The sequence below is a fragment of the Malaya genurostris genome, chromosome 1 (genome assembly GCF_030247185.1).
Source record: "Malaya genurostris strain Urasoe2022 chromosome 1, Malgen_1.1, whole genome shotgun sequence".
Taxonomy (NCBI): domain Eukaryota; kingdom Metazoa; phylum Arthropoda; class Insecta; order Diptera; family Culicidae; genus Malaya; species Malaya genurostris.
In genome coordinates this window covers 145,364,861-145,386,167 of record NC_080570.1, presented here as the reverse complement: position 1 = coordinate 145,386,167, position 21,307 = coordinate 145,364,861, and the positions used below count along the sequence as shown (strand labels likewise).

Sequence of the window (21,307 nt, the reverse complement as noted above, 5' to 3'; positions counted from 1 at the left end):
TGGTGCGTCGGTCGATTTGATTCGGTGGTTCTAATTGCGGTAGAGGTTGATAATTAGTGTCGATGTTTGAGGTTCAATTTAGTGTGCAATTAGAGGGTGAGGAAATACATGCAGTAGGCGGTGCTGAATCAGTTCACCATTTTGCGTGCTGAGATATCTTACGGCTAGGAATTACTGTTAATATGATACCAAAATTATAATTTGACTTTTTCAATGTAGCTTCATTTCCGACTTTTTTTTAAGGATTCTGTACTATTTGCTGCTATTCACTTATTATTACATTGTAACTAGCTAAGTATTGTCTACCGGAATGTGTTTTGGAACTTGAAAGAAATACACCATATTGTTTTGACTTTGTTTTGTTTTTTATTTCTTTGCCTTCGATTTTTAAATGTATCTGTTTTTGTTGTTCACTTTCTTGTGTTCGTGTCGACTCATTCCGTGTATGTGTGGATGCTCCTAATAAATGATGGTTTCTGAAAATTTGAGTTATCATTTTTCGAACATCTGTTCGGAACTTCAGCGAGCGTTTTGTAGATTAACGTGCGAGATTCATTCTATCTGATGACATACGGTAGGTACTATTTGTCATATGTGTCGTAATGTTCATGAAAAGTATGTGCAAAAACAGCCTTATTGCAGTTAATTCTATAAACAAATAACCTACGATATACTATTATTGTATCAGTATTCGGTTCAGAAATAAAAGTAAGTATAGATATACAAAACTGTACAAGTTACCGAGTCTTACGTTCGCTTTACATGTTTATATTAGGCAAATATAAGTTTTCATTGCATTACATCTGCTCTATGCATAATTACAATGCATACATAAGACTTTGTGTTTACTTGAGTAATTTTTGACTGTCACTGGTGTGGTGATTATGGAAAAGTGACAGTTCATTCTTCATGTTTGCAACAACTCAAAAATTATTATCCGAAATTTTGGCAATTTCTAGGGTTACATATTGAATTTGACATATCATTTTATCGTTCTCAATGAGAGTAACTTTTCAATGTAAAAAAAATTCCAAATGTCACTTGATTCCTCTCATTTGTCAAGGTACCAAAATGATCTATTACCAACTAGACATACAACCAATATAATTCAACTCTTGAATAGAAGTAGAAGTGGAAAGGGTGGATGAACAATTATTCATTTTGAACGTTACGATAGAAAACCTAATTAGGTTTTGCACGCTGACGATACAAATGAACTGCCTATGAATCAAGTTCATCTTTGACAGTTGCCGTGTACTTGTTTTGTTTTGCGACTGCAAGTTAAAAATTGAAAAATGACGAAAAAGTGCCTGTTAAAAACGTATTCGATATATGTATGAATCTGTTGAGTGTGAGGCGACTTGCAATTTTTACATTCGAACGATGAACTTCTGATGAATTTTTAAACTGTAAACAAGTACACGTCGACTGTCAAAAAAAGTTCATTCTGTTCATTATTGTGAGGTTAAGTCATGTTCGTGCAAAACCTAATTAGGTTTTGCACGGTGACGACACAAATGAACTGTAGATGAATCAAATTCACTTTTGACAGCTATTGGTGGTTAGTTTTTACTGGAATGATAAGGAACTCAATGGAATAATAATGAACAGAACGGAATGTTACGGAATAAACATGTAAACGACCCTCTTGATTGCTGTCAAATTCGGCTCATTTTGTGAGTTAACCTAATATGGGCCGCATATTGGACGAAATAAATCGAACAAAATGCGCGTGTTCGGTTTGTTGTTTTGTTTTCCTTAAAAAAATACGACTTTTCCATAATTTTAAAAATTTTTGTTTTATTTTATCCGAAGTACAGGTACTCTACATGTACGTAAAAAGTAATAAGATACTTCCGAAATCTTCCCGCAAAACTAGCCTAACGACGACCCAATGCCACACATTTGAAATGGTTCAACAATGAACCTTTGTCAGTCAAATTTGCTGAACAAATCGTACTGTGAATGCAAGTTCAGCAGCTAAAAACTTTATACTGAAGATGGATAATAGAGCTAAAACTGAAACAAACTCCCAACATTGAAACTGATAGGAGAGACTGGGGCAAAATAAGTTGTCAAAATCAATAATCTGCATTTTCTCTTGATCGATAACAGTTACCGACGTGAAATTTCTATTGATTGTTGCTTTTGGTACCGAGAAAAGTTGAATCATTCCTTTGAAAATTGAGAGGTACATTACCCCTAAGTGTATTTTGACAGTGGCGTCGCACATTTTATTTCGCTGCCGATTGTTTCAGCTGTAGAGCAAACAGCAAGTTTCTATGCCAATTAGAAGTCTATCAATCTATGTATTTGTACACATATAATATGTATTTGACAAAGTTAGACAAATAGATATGGCTGTCAAATTTCTGTCGGTATTCTGACAGAACTGTGGCAAAGTTTTGAAGTTTTGACAAACGGTTAATGAAGGTTTTGGTTCTATCTGTTTGAACAGTCCTAGTTTTAACACTGTTGTTTATTATAATACCAAAAGCTTTGAATATTCACAGTATTCAAAATCTGCTCAAAATATAAGAGAAAGTTCAGTAGCTGGAAATGTTAAATTGGAGATGGAAAAATAGAGCTGAAACTTATACAAAGCCGTTTCAATTTTATTCGAACAGCTCTACTCTCAAAATTGGACGTTGCCGTTCTATTTTTCCGTATTTCAATAATGAGTAAAACGATGCTGGGGTTGCCAGTTTTTTTTCATTTAATTTACTGATTTCAATTGAAAAAGCTGGCATAAATTATGCTTCTATAACTAGAACACTCCTGAGCATATCCTAAAAGCTCCGCATCACGGCTTTAGTGAATACCATCAATTAAAATTATTAAACAATCTTATCAGCATAATTACCACGAGATAGCATGATGATGATTGTTTTCATGTATACCTTGCATTTAGAACAAGTTTGGGGCGATTTTTTTATCTACTAAAGTTTGAACGAATGCAGATGGAAAAACCTTACAAATATGGGTAAAAAAATAACATTCACGTTTTGTCATCCAACTTATGATTTAAAACTGTCCCTTGAAAAACTCGTATACAATTTGAAACAATCAGTTTGCATACTGAGTTGCTTTAGGTGATAAAACATGTGAAAAGACAGTAATATTTTCAATCTTCGAGCAAAACTTTAAAGATAACACCATTGCATTCTTCAAAGCTTGCAACTCGAGCAGCGTAGCGATCGCAATAGTGTTGGATGGATCTTTAATTACAATGAATCAATTTTTCATATTAAGTAGAATGTTTGAATAGGTTACCAGGGTAACAAAACCAGAAATTAGTGATTGTTGATTTGATGTCAAGATTTTTCTCTAATTTTTTGGCACAACCAAAAGCCGAAATTTCAAAATGACTTATTACATCGATATTCTACATCCATCCATCGTACCCGTTCAAAAAATCGGTGCATAATTGTCTTTTCATTGTCATGTGTGAGATTATGGAACATCACTGACATTGAACTGGATGCGAGTTTTCTTTTTTTTTTTTTTATATCGTTTATTTATACCCGGCTTTAACCAAGTTGCGGTCGTTCGCCGGCGTGCGAGTTTTCTTATACTCGCATCGAATTATCATAATTATCACTGGTTGTGAAAATTACTGCCACTCGATGTCCCAAAACTTTTTCTACTGTATTTTAGGTAAAGCGACATGTTATCGTGAGAGAGTCGACCAAAAATTCTTTAATTTTCGTGCAATAAACAAAGTAGACCGTGAAACAATTGCAATATTGATAGTTTATTTACGTTGCAATCAGCTGATTTTGAAGTTCCAATTTTGATCTCATCAAGATGGCGTCGTGATAGGGGGCCTATATTTTCACAACATTGCTTGACGTAAGCCAATAAAGCAAAACTTAAGAATCTGACATTATAAACGTCATGAATGTCATTGGCTGACTAATTTTATCGGCAAATTTCAAAAATTTACTACACCTTTTGGCCAGGCGATTGTACCGATGGGGGGAAGTTTAGGAGTTAAGCCCCGCAACCTCCCTGCCAAGCTTAAGAAACTATTAGTGGAGACCGGGGTTAGACCGACCACGGGGTTAAAACGGACAGATTAAATGTCCTATAAAGCAATAATTTCAATCCATAGACTGACTTTGTAAACGCGCTCTCATGTGACAGATAGATGTCCGTCTCACTAAAGGTTGAAACCAACTCAGGATTCATGGCTTCATTTTCTCCGCAATCATTAAAGTATCTCAAGATTTAGCACCCCCATTGTATTCATTATTCATTTTTGTGTGAAGCTTTGTAGTCCGGTTTAGCCCCTCGGTTTCAGCAATATTGGATTTTGGGTTGGTGTCACTTCTGCAAGAAACTAATGCATATTTTTCCAAATTACAAATTTGGAATTGTTGCTGAAGGTTGGAGCTACATTTGTTCAGTTTTCGAAAAGTGTCAGGTTTAACCGCGGTCTCCCTTATATTACGAAAACTGTTGTCCTTAAATACCTAAGTCGATTTTAAAATGGATCCAATAATCGACTTTATAACCAAAAATTGTTCAAGTAATTATATAGATATTACCATACGTATGGAAATTGATCAGCATGTTCTGAATTTCTAGGTACGCGTTTGCTTTTGACTAACACTCAGGTAATTAACAAAGAAAATTTCATACAAATATCGTACAGTTTTGTACGTAAAATACATTTTGTCATGAACATTATGATGGAGTCATATTTTGTATACCAATTATGTGGTATTTTTTATGCATCATAAGATTTTCCTTATGATTTTCACTGCTTTCCACATGTACTCAAAGACGGACTGAGTAATGAACTCTTACTCGACTGTTCGTCTCTCGGCTGAGTCATTGAATTTTCGCTCACTTTGTGATTGTGTTAGTGTAAAAGTCAGGTGACTTACGTCATTTTATCAATCGTCAGCTATAGAGAATGGACGATGTTGACACAGGTAGGCATTTTTCGGGAAAAAACTGAAAATTTACTAGTTCTATATATCCGAAGAGCTTGAAAATGTTTACATCGTTTATATGTTTACATGTTTACATCGAATTCAACTAAAAATCTGTACGCAAACGTGCAACATCGGAGAAGAAGAAGTAAACGATTCGACAATTCAGTTCACCTTTTCTCATTCAATTCCGACAGTTCGAGCCAATCGGCGAAATTCATTCGGAATCGATTGTTGCACTGGAGTTAGAATTTATTCGTAATTCATTATGATTTCTATATGAAATTCCGAATGAAGATTTGTCACCGATTCGGAACTGATAATGTGGAAGGTCGTTCATTCAAACTAAATGCCACTGACAGTAAATAATTCTCACAAATTTGATGCAAACGTGACTAGAGATGTCAACTTGTCTGCAGACATCAGTAAATCGGTTCATATCTAGATAATTACTGTGACATCTTGTATTTGTGAAATTTAAATTAGTAAATCCAAACATACAACTCGTACACAGGTCAAGTGCTAATTACCGTTTCGAACAAATCAACAAGGCAATAAACTCACAATACTCAACGAACAGACAATTTTTCAGCTGGCTTCACTTTCATCATTCCGAGCTGAAGACAACAAACGGCGCTGTTCCTTGATGCAATTCATGTAAATTGAATCTATATCTGCAGACAGACCTCTGATGCCATCATCGCAGTTGGCGTTGCTTTCAAAGCTGTAAGTACACAATGACGCAAAGCCGTTTCGGTTTGGAATTTTCTCGTGTCAGCACTTTTCTGGTAAACAATTCCAGGACCGGCTAAAGTTATGCAGCGAAAATCTATCTGGAGGGGAAACGGAGTGCAGTTTAATGTGCAAAGCATTTTTCATCGACCAAATTTCTTCTAGCAGAAGGCGGCAATATTGAACCCAATTAAAATCATAACTATGGTCATTACGAACTGGCTGTGATTAAAGTACATATAAACGGTTACGGGAGGGTATCAATTCCAGTTCCGAGGCCCGCCCCGAGCTACCGGTGTGTGTGTGTGAGCAGGTCCAATTCAGTGCAGGCCTCAAATTGCGCTGTTCGGAAACTATCATGTGCAACATAAAACTTTACGAGCAGCTGCGGGAAAAAATACTGTTCCATTGCATGAGGCTTAAACGCCTCATTTCCGGTAGGTACCTTGTTTATAAGCATCACCAAGCACATAGGTTAAATGAATGTGCCAGCGTTTAATTATGTTCCTTCGTGTTTTTCATTTGTAAAGGAAACAACAACAAAAAAAGTTATGAAAGTTGGCACAAAAGTCAATTCGGTAGGAAGAAGGAAAACTCCGCACTTCGCTTTTTCTGCAATTTCAATCACGACAGGCTCTGCACGGAAACCCTACGAACGGTACAACGTTCAAAATTTGCTGTTAGATTTAACAATAATGTCCGAACTTCAAATTGGACAATTATGATTTCAACTAGCATTTGAAGTCATTTAAAATTAGCAAATTTGAACTCAAGCATCACTCGTCATTACTTGGCAAATGGATGCAATTTTCTTATCCCACCACCGGAAGTTTTGCATGGGCAAAGGCCCATGGTCACGGAAACCCAATTACGGTTATGCGAAATTTCGTCTGACGTCATTTTTTTATCGATTCACCACTCTCCACCACCTTAACAATCGGAAAAAAGCACCTGCTTAGCAACACTGGTATCGTGAGACACTTGGGAATCGATTTGCAACTCACGTGCAGCGTCATAAAATTGCCTCGTTCCGATCGGTTCCGATACCAAATGCCGCCGCCGCCACCGCCGTAGCTTTCACTTTCCTTTCGGGTGAAGGTCTTGCTTTTACCCGTTGCTTCGAGGGTCTCATTTTGCCTTGAAGCTTACCATTCTGTAACTTTAGCAGGGTTTTGTTTTTTATTTCTCTCGAGACTGCGAACTACAGAGATCCAACGATTATGTCGCCGCCGAGATCGTGTTGTGTGTCCGAGGTAATGCTAGACTTCTTTCACTTTTGTTTTTTTAAATATGTTTCTTAGTTTAAATGTTACAGCATACATATCCATACACACTCACACTCTGATGCTGACGAACAAGATTGGCAAACGACGAAAGGTGACAGTCCGATGGGATGCCGTGGACAATGGCACATGATCGGGGTAGGTCATCGGAGGTAGGGGGTTATTTTTTTTTCTTCTCGATTGGTGGTTAGCATTGTTACATAATCGGTTATTAGGGTACAAGCTGTGCCAAATTGGCTGGCGCTCGATCTCCCGAGGCAGGAATCCAAGTAAACATGACGATTATGACTGTCAGTTTATGTAATTGATGTTTCGTGTCATGTGACAGTTTGTTATGTTGTCATTTGTTTGCAGATTGTTTACCATACAATCTCGCACTCGAGTTGAGTTGACGGGGTCGCTTGTGAAATCTACTGCCATTGGTAAATTGTTCAAAGAAACAGAATTTTCACCGTTTTTTCGTTCAGCTAGTTCCCGGCTTAACTGATCTATGTTTGTATGATTACGACTTCTAATTACTGGTTCAACAAGGCCTCTTAAAATGTAGTTCGAGTGCATGTTGGAGCCGGTTTGCCATGCCCAAAGTGATTTCTCATGTTGAGTTGACTTGATAAAATTGTATTTTTGAGATTTCCTCGTTAGAAATGGCTCAATGATATATCCCAACTAACCAAAAGTTCTGATAGCAAGGAATGATTTGGTTCAAGCAGCATGGGAAGTTCATGAAAATGCTGTGGACCATCTCGCGAATTATTTTAATTTTTAAGTTAAAATTTAACAGTCGAGAGCCGGTTCATTTTTGAAAGTTCGATAGTTAGTTCACGATGCGGAAAAAAAATTTGTTTCCAAAAAACTACAATTCCAGATCTGTAGCAAAAATTACAGTAAATGAAAACACCCCGAAAAGTTAGAATACCTTATCAAACGCAATAAGTTTTTCTCGAACTTGTTTTTACGTTCTCCGTATTTTAGATCGAAAATAGCTTCGAAAGGAGAGCGAGTACGAAAAACAATTGTGTGTAGTAGCAATTAAAATCCAGTTCTGTCAAACTTGCGAGAAAACTCGTGCTTTGATCTTTCGATACACGTTGGACAACAATCAGGAAGGCTGGTACCGGGACAAAAACGGATTTCATGAACCACCGACAGGACGCGAAGGTGAAGCAAATACTGTAGAAGAGACTAGATCTTTCGGTACGTATTGTGGCTAGAAAATCAGAAATGTATCCAACTTTTGTGCATAAAAACTGTCTCAGAAAGTATGGACGGAACCAAAAACCGCTGCCATTTTGCAATGGTTCAGAATCTGTCAATTTTTATGGCTGCGTCCTGTTGTTTACACTCTTCTCTAACCACTTGTGCAATTGTTTATTCGTTTCCTTTAGTTTGTTTCGAAATGCGTGGACTTTCAGCAGAACAACGTCGACGTTGTGTACAAATGGTCACTGAGAAAGATAGCAAAAATGGAAGGAGTAAGTGAAAAAGCCGTGCGAAATGCAATCAGAAAGTTCGGTGAGGATAACACCTTTGAGGATAAACCGAAAACGGGTCGAAAAAAAAGGTCCTGCTAACCCTGAGTTGGATAAACGTATACTGAAGGCGTTCGAGCAAAAGAAGGAGGTTTTAGTTCGGGAAGTGGTAAAAAAAGTGGGCACTTCGAAGTCAAATGTTCCTCGTGCTGAACAACGTTTGAATCTTCGAACCTATAAGAAGCAGAAACAACCAAAACGTAGCCCGAAACAAGAAGCATCGATCAGGCCGAGGGTTCAAAGGCTGTACAATACGATTCTTGCTGGAAATTTGAACTGCATAATCATGGACGACGAAACCTACGTGAAACTCGATTACAACTCCTTGTCGGGACCACAATATTATACGGTGCGAGAAGGGCAAGTGTTAAATCAGTCTGAGACATCGGTTGAAGTCGAAAAATTTGATAAGAAAGCTATGGTCTGACAAGCAATTTGTTGCTGCGGTAAGATTTCGATACCTCTTCATCACCACTACTTCAATGAACAGCGAAATATACATCAAGGAATGTTTACAAAAACGACTTCTACCCATGATTCGAAGCCACAAGCATCCTGCTGTCTTCTGGCTAGATCTTGCTTCTTGCCACTACTCGAAATCAACGGTAGAATAGTATACTACCAAAAATGTTACTTTCGTCCCAAAAGACATGAATCCACCAAATTGCCCACAACTTCGACCAATTGAGGAATTTTGGGTATTAATCTTAGGAAACATGTCTCGGCAGCCGAAACCATTCAACAGTTCGAAAAAGATTGGAAAAAGGTGTCAAAACTTGTCGCCAAGAAGTCTGTACAAAATTTAATGAGGAACGTTCGCAAGAAGGTGCGCCAGCTAGTCTACAATGGTTAAGTAGCAAATGTTGAGAACAATATTCTGTTGTTGTAGTCTAATATTATCAGTATATCGAATAAAATTTGAATATCTAACACTTGTGAATTATTTATAGCGAGATCAAAGTGCGTCCATACTTTCCGGGACAGCCTTTACTTTCAATCACTGGCAAGGTATGAAGTCGTTCCAGGTGAAAACTGCACCGGACCGTAATTAAAAAAACTCGGACTCACAAGTTGTATCGCGATTATTTGATGAAGTTTTTCTGCGTGATAATGGACGATGAAACTTACGTGTTGGAAGGCTTTAAGCAGTTTACCGGAATGTCTCTTTATACTGTAATGCAATGGAACGACGTAGAAGAGCATTTCAGGACGAAGAAAAAGGTCAAGTTTTCTCAAAAAAGTATTTGCTTTGGCAGGCAATATGAAGCTGTGGTCGGAAATCGAGAATTCTTAAAGAAGCGATTGTTACCATATCTATACAGCTGTCGAGCGTAGAGCTTGCGTCAGTTGCACTGGCATTATTAAATTTAATTATCAACCACAAAAACAACGTGCTTAAAGGAGCACTATGATCGAGAAGCGATTTGAACCGATAAGGCGTTTCCGGCGCAGTCGTGAGAGCTATTAATTTTCCATCAATTCTCGCATCCCATGTGCATCAATAAGCGCTAATTCAAATAGCAAAGGAAGCTTAAGTTGGGTCGAGACGCCAGGTAATCTGGTGCCGATGGCAATAGTAAAATTAATTAGCAAAGACCATGACGAAATGCGAAGGGACAAACATAAACAATTGCCCGAAAAGGAACATTAAATGAATATCGTCAAATCAGCTCTCGGAAGGTTGCGGTAATAAAATAATTTAATACGTAATTCCCGAAAGGACTGCAATAAAAGAAGGAAAGGTAGTCTGGCGACGGTCATGTTTGAGTCTGGTAGAAATATGAATTGATTACCCGTGCTGACAAAAACCAACAAGTTTTGAAAGCGTCGGTACGTGATAGGGAATAGAGAAGGATAGCGCGAAATGCAAGCGCAACATTGAATACCAAATTCTATGTAGTAGTGAGGTAGATAGGAATTATTTACCCGTGCTGACGAATGGTAACGTCAGCATCTAAGGAGAAAGGGAGATAGTAATAAATGTTGCACTGCATGTCGTGCAACATCTTTAATATTTTACCATAAGATTCATGTATATATAGTTTAAGAAAATTAAAAAATAAATCAGTCATCAGTTACCAGAGAAAACGGTCGTTCGCATTCATCACTAGAAAGAAAATTCCCGGACGAGCCCCCCACCAGAAGAAGTCATCCTCCCCTAGAAGGAAGCATCATCGCCCAGGAAGTAATTCTCTCTAAGAAGAGAATTGTATAAGTATAATTTACTTCAACAAATATTTCTTCCTTTCCCTTCACAGGTACAGTCCGCTGGAGAACCGTAGCCAGCATAAAAGCGTACTTCCGCTCTTATGCCCTACTTGCTTCTCCCCGGATATCCGAAAACTTTAATCGTAAAGTCTTAAGGCAAATTAAAAGGAATTTGCGACAGGGAACAGTCAGTCGCTCTGACGGCTGACATTTTGGTGGCTCCAGAGAGGAGCGTATCGCAAATTCTTTTAACTTGCTTAAGCTTTATCAAAAGACTCTGGAATAGTTGCTTTAAACTATTTTGGAGAATATTTGTTGAAAAAAAAAATATTATCATTGCCATTAGCAGTAGATAATTTGAGTTTCGGGAACTTTCTAAATAGATTAACATAGCAATTCTCTGTACTAAAATGGAGTTTGTGGCTAATCCAAATGGTCATTGTCGCCTTTGCACGAAGAAAGATCGTGCAATGGTCGAAATGATAACTTGCGATGAGTGCGATAGGTGGTTCCATTTATCTTGTGTGAATCTTGATAAACGGCCACCAAGATCAGAGGACTGGTACTGTATGAAATGCCAGCAGCGTAAAAAAGAATACGCTGCAATGACGAAGGACTTGGAAGTGACAAATATGGCACTCCAAGCAAAAAATGGCAGCAGCAGGGCAATTATTGAGCTGATGAGAATACACGAGAGGACCATGTTATCCCTCGTGACTTCCATTCAGAATACGAACATGAAAGAAGACGCAATGTCAGTAAATTCAGGAAACTCGATTGAATGGAAAAGTTATTATGAAACCTTGCCTAAGATTATCGGTAATGCCAGAGGAATGGAGCAGCAACCAAAGCTGCACCGATATGATATGCTGCAGCCAAGTACGACTGGTGGAACAACTGGAATTACAATAACCACTGGCTCAGAGGAGAACACAAGCGATTCTGAAGAGTTAGAATATGATAGTAATGAAAATGATTTTGCCGGATTCGATGAGGACTCCGCTGGTAGCGAGAACGGAATGTTAAGTTCTCCAAGATCCTCAAGTACGATTTCCGATTTCACAAATTCTGAAAAAGTCCAAGAACTGGAAGCAAATCTTTGGTCGTCTACGGAAGCATTTGGGGAAAATGTGGTTGCCTCGGTGAGAAGTGCCACATTAGGATCTACCGACGAACAGAACAAAATGGAATCTGTTGTTGGTATGGCACCAGCACCTGGGAATGCATTTGACAATAGCGCTAAAGTTTTAGCTATGTCTACCATGGTGACTAAGCGAAAAGTCACCGCTCCTGTCAATGCTCTCGATGAAGCCTTCAGTGTACCCTTTGCATATGAATGGAAAAGGGAATTGGTTTATTATGCAAATTTGGATGGCAATAGTAAAGATACAAATAATTATATCATCATGCCACTACACGGGGGGTTAACGTCGGATAATTTTACGTTTAAGAAAGATTCCGTGGGTGGATCATCAGATGAAGAAATTATACGAAGTGCCAGATCATATGGATTAACGCCTCGACGACCTATACCAGAACCACTTTCTGGATACAATTTGGGTAAACGAATCCCAAAGACTAAAATGCTCAAAGAAACAAGTACACCGCCATGTGTGTCGTTGGTATGTGCATCAGTAAGTCCATCAGGTATAACTCCTTCATTGCGCTCGAATTCGCAAACCCCTCCTGAATCAAGAGGAATAAGAACTGGTTCCCAAGTTACCTTTGTGTGTCGAATGAGGAACCAGGTAGCGAACCACCTTCGACTGTGGAAAAATGTTCGATTGAAGAATTCGCTCGTTAATGATTGGACTGAATTGGAAAATATTTTCCAAAAAAAAAAACGGCACAAAGTATCAGGGAGATTGGATTGGAGAAAAGTATGCAGAGACTAATATTTGAATGGAAAATATCAATTTTATTACTTCCAAACATAACTTCGATCCTGCTTGGACGAAAGACAAAAAAAAAAAAATTAATGTTCACAAATGTTGAAATAGAAGAATTTTAAAGGGAAATAAAAATCATGTTAAGGTAAGACATTCATTATTTAGAAGAAAGAAGGATGTTAAAGTACTATACGCCCAAAAAATTATTAGTTAAAACAAAATTATATCCCTTTATTAACACCAAGATTAGAGTCATGATAGCTCTTCTCTCACGTGTAGGGACTGCAGTAAACGCGTTTCCATTTTAGTATAATGGAATGAATTATTTTAGACCTTTCTATGTTCAAAAGATAGAAATGTCAAAAAGGGGAGTTATTTTCACTTGTTTAGTTACACGTGGATACATATCGAAATGGCAGAAAATTTGAGTACCGATGCCTTTTTCGTATGCTTTAGGAATTTTCAGTGTCGCAGAGGTAAAGTAACTCAGCTTTACAGCGACAACGGAACTAATTTTGTTGGAGCCGAAAGAGAGTTGAAACGCCTCCTACAAGAACTCGACACAAGAATGAGACAAGGAGAAGCCGCAGAGTTAGAAATTTCATGGGTGTTTAACCCTCCAGCGGCTCCACATTTTGGAGGCGTATGGGAGAGGTTAATAGGAATAATAAAGAAGGCGCTTAGTGTCATGATAGACGATATGTCTAAAAGGACACCTACGAGTGAAGTGCTGCGATCAGCCTTTATTCAAGCGGAGTGGTTTGTTAATTCACGTCCTTTGATACATAGAGCTTTAAAGGATGTGAATGATGAGCTATTAACCCCCTTCCATGCGATTTTAGGAAGGCCGGGACAATATGCACCAACCATACGTCGAGATGATTTCACTCACGGATGAGAACCAGGTACTCTACTACGCCAGCGACACGACGAGCATCGTAATCCACTGCCAGCATACAATAATATCGCCACCCTATAAAGAGGCCGTAGTTAGGTTAGATTTTGATTGTAAAATTCAAAGTAATAAAAGTGTTATATATGGATTTGTGAATAGGGAAGAAAGGAAAACAAACTTATATTTTAAAGAAAGAATTCAAATAGATTTCAATTTAGAGCAGAATAAAACTGAATTACCGAAATTAAATAAGCCTGCAAATCCATTTAATAACAAAATTTTTACAATATTAACAAATGATGATAAGAAACAAGATGTAGGTGAACCCATATTTGAATATGTAATAATGGGTGTAGGATTGATAGGTATTATGTACGTGGTAATAGTTATCTATTTACGTATTAAAAAATGTAATACAACACGAAATTCCAGAAGACCGGCGGAGTGTTTGTTTCCACTTCCGCGAAATACGGCTGAAAGTTCGTTATAAAATTAGGTCTTTGCAATTATTTATAGGAATAATAAACTTAACAGAGAGGACGAACGCAAATTTTATCATTAATTCACGATCATTCATTCATGACAATCGCTCGATTATCAAATAGGGTAAACCTTCTAGAAGATTTACGGGGCCGGGAATGTCGAGCGTAGAGCTTGCGTCAGTTGCACTGGCATTATTAAATTTAATTATCAACCACAAAAACAACGTGCTTAAAGGAGCACTATGATCGAGAAGCGATTTGAACCGATAAGGCGTTTCCGGCGCAGTCGTGAGAGCTATTAATTTTCCATCAATTCTCGCATCCCATGTGCATCAATAAGCGCTAATTCAAATAGCAAAGGAAGCTTAAGTTGGGTCGAGACGCCAGGTAATCTGGTGCCGATGGCAATAGTAAAATTAATTAGCAAAGACCATGACGAAATGCGAAGGGACAAACATAAACAATTGCCCGAAAAGGAACATTAAATGAATATCGTCAAATCAGCTCTCGGAAGGTTGCGGTAATAAAATAATTTAATACGTAATTCCCGAAAGGACTGCAATAAAAGAAGGAAAGGTAGTCTGGCGACGGTCATGTTTGAGTCTGGTAGAAATATGAATTGATTACCCGTGCTGACAAAAACCAACAAGTTTTGAAAGCGTCGGTACGTGATAGGGAATAGAGAAGGATAGCGCGAAATGCAAGCGCAACATTGAATACCAAATTCTATGTAGTAGTGAGGTAGATAGGAATTATTTACCCGTGCTGACGAATGGTAACGTCAGCATCTAAGGAGAAAGGGAGATAGTAATAAATGTTGCACTGCATGTCGTGCAACATCTTTAATATTTTACCATAAGATTCATGTATATATAGTTTAAGAAAATTAAAAAATAAATCAGTCATCAGTTACCAGAGAAAACGGTCGTTCGCATTCATCACTAGAAAGAAAATTCCCGGACGAGCCCCCCACCAGAAGAAGTCATCCTCCCCTAGAAGGAAGCATCATCGCCCAGGAAGTAATTCTCTCTAAGAAGAGAATTGTATAAGTATAATTTACTTCAACAAATATTTCTTCCTTTCCCTTCACAGGTACAGTCCGCTGGAGAACCGTAGCCAGCATAAAAGCGTACTTCCGCTCTTATGCCCTACTTGCTTCTCCCCGGATATCCGAAAACTTTAATCGTAAAGTCTTAAGGCAAATTAAAAGGAATTTGCGACAGGGAACAGTCAGTCGCTCTGACGGCTGACAACAGCAATGACGCTCCCTCGCTAATCTAGTCTGATTCGGAATCTTATCACTACGCCAAAGATGCCCTAATGGCTGGAGCCTAATTAAGTACCTGTAATTAGTTTTAAGGTGACTAATAATGCACGATTAAATGAGTAAAAAAAGTGCATCTTGAATTAAACTAACGGCAATGCGGGAAGTGTTGACTCATTACTTTGTTTTGAAAAATAAGTGCTGCTGAATTCTTGTTGCAACATACAAAGAACACGCTATATCGGTCAATACTTGATAAGATTGTTTTAAACATTTTAAAAGTGAAAGACAAAGATTGCACCAATCAACCCAAAAATCTGGAGATACAGAATTGTAAGGATTGTTGATCGAAGACAATATCCAGTTAACTAAAAAAAAAGTCTGAAAGGATAAACGTTAGTATCTAGACTATTTCTGATTCCCTTCACGTCATAGGAAAGATTCAGGTGGTAGAAAATGAGTTCCTCATGCATGAGCTGAATGATAGAGGGCAGAAGAAGTGAAAAAACAATGAGTAAATTTTACTTTCTATGTATGAAACAAGAAGTTTTCTGCATCGGATCGTAGCGGAAGAGAAGAGTAATGGATTTATTTTGGAAATCCAATCCATAGAAAATCATGAGTTGACCATTGACCATTAACTGCAAAACGAAATCGCGTCTGAAAAAAAAAACGATGCTGTGCATTTGGAGGGATAATAAAGATGTCTTGCACTACAACATTCTCAAATCAGTTGAATCAATTGAACAATGAATGAGTTGTTATTCAGAATAAGAGTGATTAATCACTACCGACAGTAATTGTAAAAATCGAATCCATCATTGCTCGAAAAACAATCAGAATGCACATACAGTGAAAGCGGCAGAAACAACATTTGAGATGCAGCCTTTACCCACCTTACTCCCCGGACTTGACCCCTTGGTCGTTGTGAGAACAAACCAATCTCATTTGCAGTTGTGGTTGTAAATGAGCTGTCATAAAGCCTAACACAGATTGCCACAAACCGTTTTTGCGAGAAATCAGGAATTCCGAACAAGCGGTGTACCCGGTGTACAGATTTTTTCGACGTACACGCAGATAGAAGGAGCATGTTTAAAATAACAAAACAGTTAGTAGATTTTTTAATTTCATTTATGTAGATTTTAAGCCAGAATATGATTGTTTTGGACCAATTTCTACCTTCAACATCAGCAATGAGCCCCCCCCCCACGTTTCATCACGCAATATAACTAAAATTTTACACTGATGTCTCTTTTTACGCGGGGGATACGTACCGCGTAAAAAAAGCCGCGTAACTTCGGAAATCCGCGCAAAAAACAACCCCGTAACTTCGGAAATTCGCGTAAAAAACCGCCTAGCTTCGGTAATCCGCGTAAAAAACGCGTGACTTCGGAAATGCGCTTAAAAAAACCGCGTAACTTCGGAAATCCGTGTAAAAAGAGTCCCCAGTGTATCTGCATCTTTCATTTCTTAGGAGCTTAGCAACAATTCCAGCGTATTCATTGATAATTATCCATATTGGATAATCTAAATGTCAATCAAAAGCTAGCTTTTCAATCGTCTACAAAAGTCTACGTTTGTCTACGAGGGGGGAGGGGGGGTTTTGCCTAAAGTCTACGTAGTCTCATATTGTTTTTTTAAATTTTCAAGCAATTTACTTACTTTAATCAGCCGGCCGCGCGTTTCATTCGATTGATCAAAAAGATTGTTGAAATTGCGTATTCAACCAAATGCATGATGCTTGAGAGCAGAATTGCAATTTGTCACGTCGAATAACTTTGACAGACTGACTAAAAACATCGTCGACTGTAATCTGTACTGTGAAGGTGATTATCAAATGAGATACTCCGTAGTTCTATGACAAGTAGAAAATACCAAATTGCGAGGAAGTCTAAAAAGTTATTCATATTTTTGTTCTGACGTGAAGTAGTTGTCAGTGTGGTTTCTTCCAACCACGAACGGATTTGAAAAATCAAAATGATTGAAATTGCGAAAGTAAACATTTGCCTAAAAATACATCCCAGAGGTTGAAATCGAACCAACAAACAAACATAATATGTAATTTTAATCACATTTGCTTTCTCATCGTTCATCCAGAGAAGCTGTTTGAGATTTATTGTATATCTTTACCTCTTGAATATCTTGAATAACTAAGACTTTATAACAACGGTACTGAATCAGATTTTATTTAATCTTATTACAGAATGTGAACTATAAAAATCTATCAGTGATTGAAGACTTAGTAACCATTCACTGAAAAATGATTAAAAGAATTGTTTTGTGACAAAAAATGTCTACGTAGATTTTTCAGGAGAGGGGGGGATTAATTGAAAAGTCTACGAGGGGGGAGGGGGGTTTAAAAACAGATTTTGATCTAAGTGGTCTACGAACGGTCCCTTACTGAAACGCCAGCTAACAGCTAACAGTGTATTCGCTGAAATTTCAGCCTCCAACAAACTGCAGCAAAATGTCACTGAAACTCGGTAATAATAATTTTGTGTGTACTTGCAAACAAATTGTTTGAATTCAACTAATATTCAATACCATGTAGTAGTTTCACATCATTAGATTTTTTATCGTAACGTCACAAATGAACAAGAATTCATCCTTGACAGTTCAGCGGTACTGTTTACAAACAAGTTTAGATCAAATCGAGGAACACATCTCAAACAATCATCTTTACACTTCAAAACTAGCCACTTTTATTTAATAAATCTCTGAAACGAATCGTTAACAAATGTTTTGAAACTCTATTTAGGCGATATGGACCGTGAACGTTCTCATCCGTTTGTCAACAGACAAACAAACAAAAAAGTCTGTTTACAAACAGTATCCCTGAATTGTCAAAATGTGTTCATCCGATTGAGGTTAGCAGTGACGGTGAAAAACCCAATTGATAAGTGAAATAATAAACATAATGACATTAGTCATAGCAAACCATGCGTTAACAGTCTTGGTTTTCAATAGACTTCTATAAATATGAGCTATCATAGAGACACGTTTACCGAGTCGATTTGAAAACCAACCGACCTTCTTTGCCATCTCACGCAACGAGTGTCCCAAATTGCAATTCAAATGCCCGTCTAGTTTCCAAATCTCACATTAATATACAAACACATAATTCAAACACGATACTGCCCTAGATTCGTCCGTTCTGCGAGTCCACTGAGAGATTATCGCCGCGCGTTCGCTGGTTGACCTGAGGTGACGCCATAAGCACCTACTTCAGGTCATTTGTAGAATGGAATGTAGTGCAAAATGTTTATTCAGTGTGACCATCAAGGTCTGACTACCATGAAGTGCTGCCACTGCTGATATAAATGTTTTTCTTTGTTTTTATCGATCAGATTAGCACCAATGATTCAAGGTCTTTTCTAAAATCTAGATCTGACTCGGCTTTGGAACTGGTTTCTTTTCACAACCTTCCCAAATTGTTCGAATCGTGCCGTGATGACTAATAGGAGTTCCCACACAGCTGAACTCCGCCAATATCGACATATGCGTCATGCGGCTTTGATTTAAGCAATGCGACATGACATGACAGCTAAACTCCTTCGATAATTGGCGTGTCTTGTTCGAACAGCACATGTGACACAACGGCATTTAATTGGAGTGAAAAAAATGCACTCAGTAAAACAATCACTGGAATTTTCAAACTGACAACTATGGCTTCATTCTCACCGTGACCGGGTGGTGCAAAAACTAGCCGAGCCAGTATGGCTCGACTGGGGATATTTTTCGATCGTGGATTTATTGGTTCTTCACATTGTCGCCACAAACGTGATACTGCACAGCTGCACACCGAACAATGGAAACTGTAACAAATAAATACAACTGGCCGATCGTCAATTCAAGTAAGGGTTCATCTATAAATGTAATATTAAAAACAACCAATGCATCAAACATTTCATAGAAAAGAGAAATGCTACAACTTTTCAAACCCAGCAATTTCTCAAACCTTTCTTAGAGCCGTTTTCAGCTACAACCGGATTCCCGTGTACGAGCAGTAACCGTGCATCGTTACATAACCTCACAATTGTGCAACAGTTTGGTCTGTGAATGCGTGCCTTCCTCGGTCCTCGATTCGGCCAGAGATCTGACAGGAGAAAGTATCCGACATCGAAGCAAATCACGCTCCATGCAATCCGAAGAACTTCGACTGCACGGTTTTTTTTTATGCAATAACAGACTTTGGAGTCACCACCCCGGGAAATAAATAGGCAATCGATCGGAGCAGATCACTACTACCAGCTCGAAATCGATCGATTTTTTTGTCTTTATATTCCCGGACAATGTCCGGTACAAAGTATGGAGACGGCTAATAGAACAATTGACAATAAATCATTACTCTGTGGTTTCCTGCTCAGCCAGGAATGGACCTTTCAAGGCCCGTCAGACCGCATCTTGTTAAGAGAAGAGAAACTAGTTGTGGATTGGAAAGATGATGTGGAACCTGTTTGTTTTGATTGCATGCTGACAGATGACATTTACACCTTGCCACGCCCGTTTGTAATTACAGCAATCAAGGGACACGTGATTGATGTGATATTTAATATAAACAGTCGTTAATCGGGCTGGATGACCCTGGAGATGTTCGAAGAAAAAAGCTATAATTGATGGTAAACACTAGAAATCCTCCAATACGTAAATAACTAGAACTTGAGAAATTTGAGAATATGATCACTGAATGAAATAATTCATACCATTGTTCCAACAAATTTAAAAACCCCTCTAAACAAACATCACTAAAATCTTGGTTTATGAAACTAATCACAACCACAACAACAGCAACCATCACGGTCGATTTCGATACAGACAAATAGGGCCCTAAATCTAGGCCAGTGTTGGACGTGACAGCTGAATTAGCCCACATGAACAATTTATGTTGCTGCACTTTTTTTAATATTCCATTGTTTAGCTAGCACCGGACAAACAAAAACCAATCACGATCCATGTATAGGCTAGAGTTACTATAATCAGAGTGGCGACAGCTGTTCGTTTGGAATGACAGCTCCCAGTTCCAAACGAACAAACGACCTGTCAATTCAATGTAAAGCTAATGGAATGTTTTGAATTGTTGCCAAAATTACGGATGAGATGTCGTCGATAAAGCAAAGCCTACTGTTTTCGTGTAATGTTGTGTATTACGCGAACCGTTGCCCAACCCAGTGAAACCTGAAATGGAAGTGAGATTGGATTTCCTAAACGTGCTAATGACTTTAATTTCGATTTAATATTTCGGTAGCGATGTTGTAAATTAATTATCACATGATCGGCTACTGGAATTTTATATATCGAGGGATCGTGTGGAGCAGACCTTGAACATGTCTCACCATAGATTTGACTTTTTATTGATTCAAAACTGGAATTCTGATATCTCGCTTTAAACACACAACATAATTGTGATCTGTGCTTCGAGACCATCGGGCATTGTTTGTATCTAACACAATAAAAAATCACAAAAGTTTTAAGATTCGCTCATTTTGAATAGTTAGTTTATCCCAGTTTCATTTCTTGGATAGAGAAGTAAGTTTCACGCGTTACACAAAAGATGGCGTCATCATTTTGGACAAGAATGCCGAAAGCAAAGACATTTCGGCGGTTTTTTAAAGGAGGGCAAAGCTCCATTTGACAGAAAAACACCGACGAATGCTTCGACTTTGATTTCAATTCCTATTTAGAAATTATCAGATCAATTTTTGATGAGTCGATGAGTTGTTGATTAATCCTTGAAACGTATGAAAACCAACAAAATTAGAATTTCGCTCTTTTGTCGTAAATACGACTTACTTTACTATGGGGTGCCTTTTCAAAATTTACCCTCTGAGAGAGTGATAAGTTTTTGATCGTGAATATCTCTTGTTGTATCTAACGAATCAACATAATTTTTGCTACATGCCATCGGGAATATGATCACAATGTTATGATCAAATTTTCAGGTGTGTGACATAATCTCAAATAATTCAAAATTAAATTTTTCTGAAATGTTTGGTATAAACGAGTATCAAAGAGGATAATTCATAAGGCGCGTTTGCTTTTCTCGTATTTTTAAAGCTCATAGCTCAATGATCTGTGAAAGGATTTA

General features: G+C 37.9%; 1 protein-coding gene and 1 long non-coding RNA gene across 4 annotated transcripts; both read left to right on the top strand.

Annotated features, from left to right (window-relative positions):
• Window positions 1–4,566: 4,566 nt before the first annotated feature.
• Window positions 4,567–7,135, top strand: LOC131426079 (uncharacterized). Of its 3 annotated transcripts, none has more exons than XR_009229053.1 (4): window positions 4,567–5,666; window positions 5,743–6,109; window positions 6,203–6,925; window positions 6,988–7,135. It is a non-coding gene; the product is annotated as an uncharacterized LOC131426079 (long non-coding RNA). The 3 variants fall into 3 exon arrangements; XR_009229054.1 differs by having other exon boundaries at window positions 5,719–6,109; XR_009229052.1 differs by having other exon boundaries at window positions 4,567–6,109.
• Window positions 7,136–10,560: 3,425 nt separating this feature from the next.
• LOC131428375 (uncharacterized) lies at window positions 10,561–12,587 on the top strand. Its single transcript, XM_058592289.1, has 2 exons — window positions 10,561–10,669; window positions 10,743–12,587. The coding sequence occupies exon 2, from the start codon at window positions 11,103–11,105 to the stop codon at window positions 12,585–12,587; it is 1,485 nt and encodes a 494-aa protein (XP_058448272.1). The 5' UTR covers window positions 10,561–10,669; window positions 10,743–11,102.
• The last annotated feature ends 8,720 nt before the right edge of the window (window positions 12,588–21,307 follow it).

Coding starts and splice junctions, on each gene's coding strand:
- LOC131428375 (XM_058592289.1), top strand. CDS start 11,103: ATGGAGTTTGTGGCTAATCCAAATGGTCATTGTCGCCTTTGCACGAAG.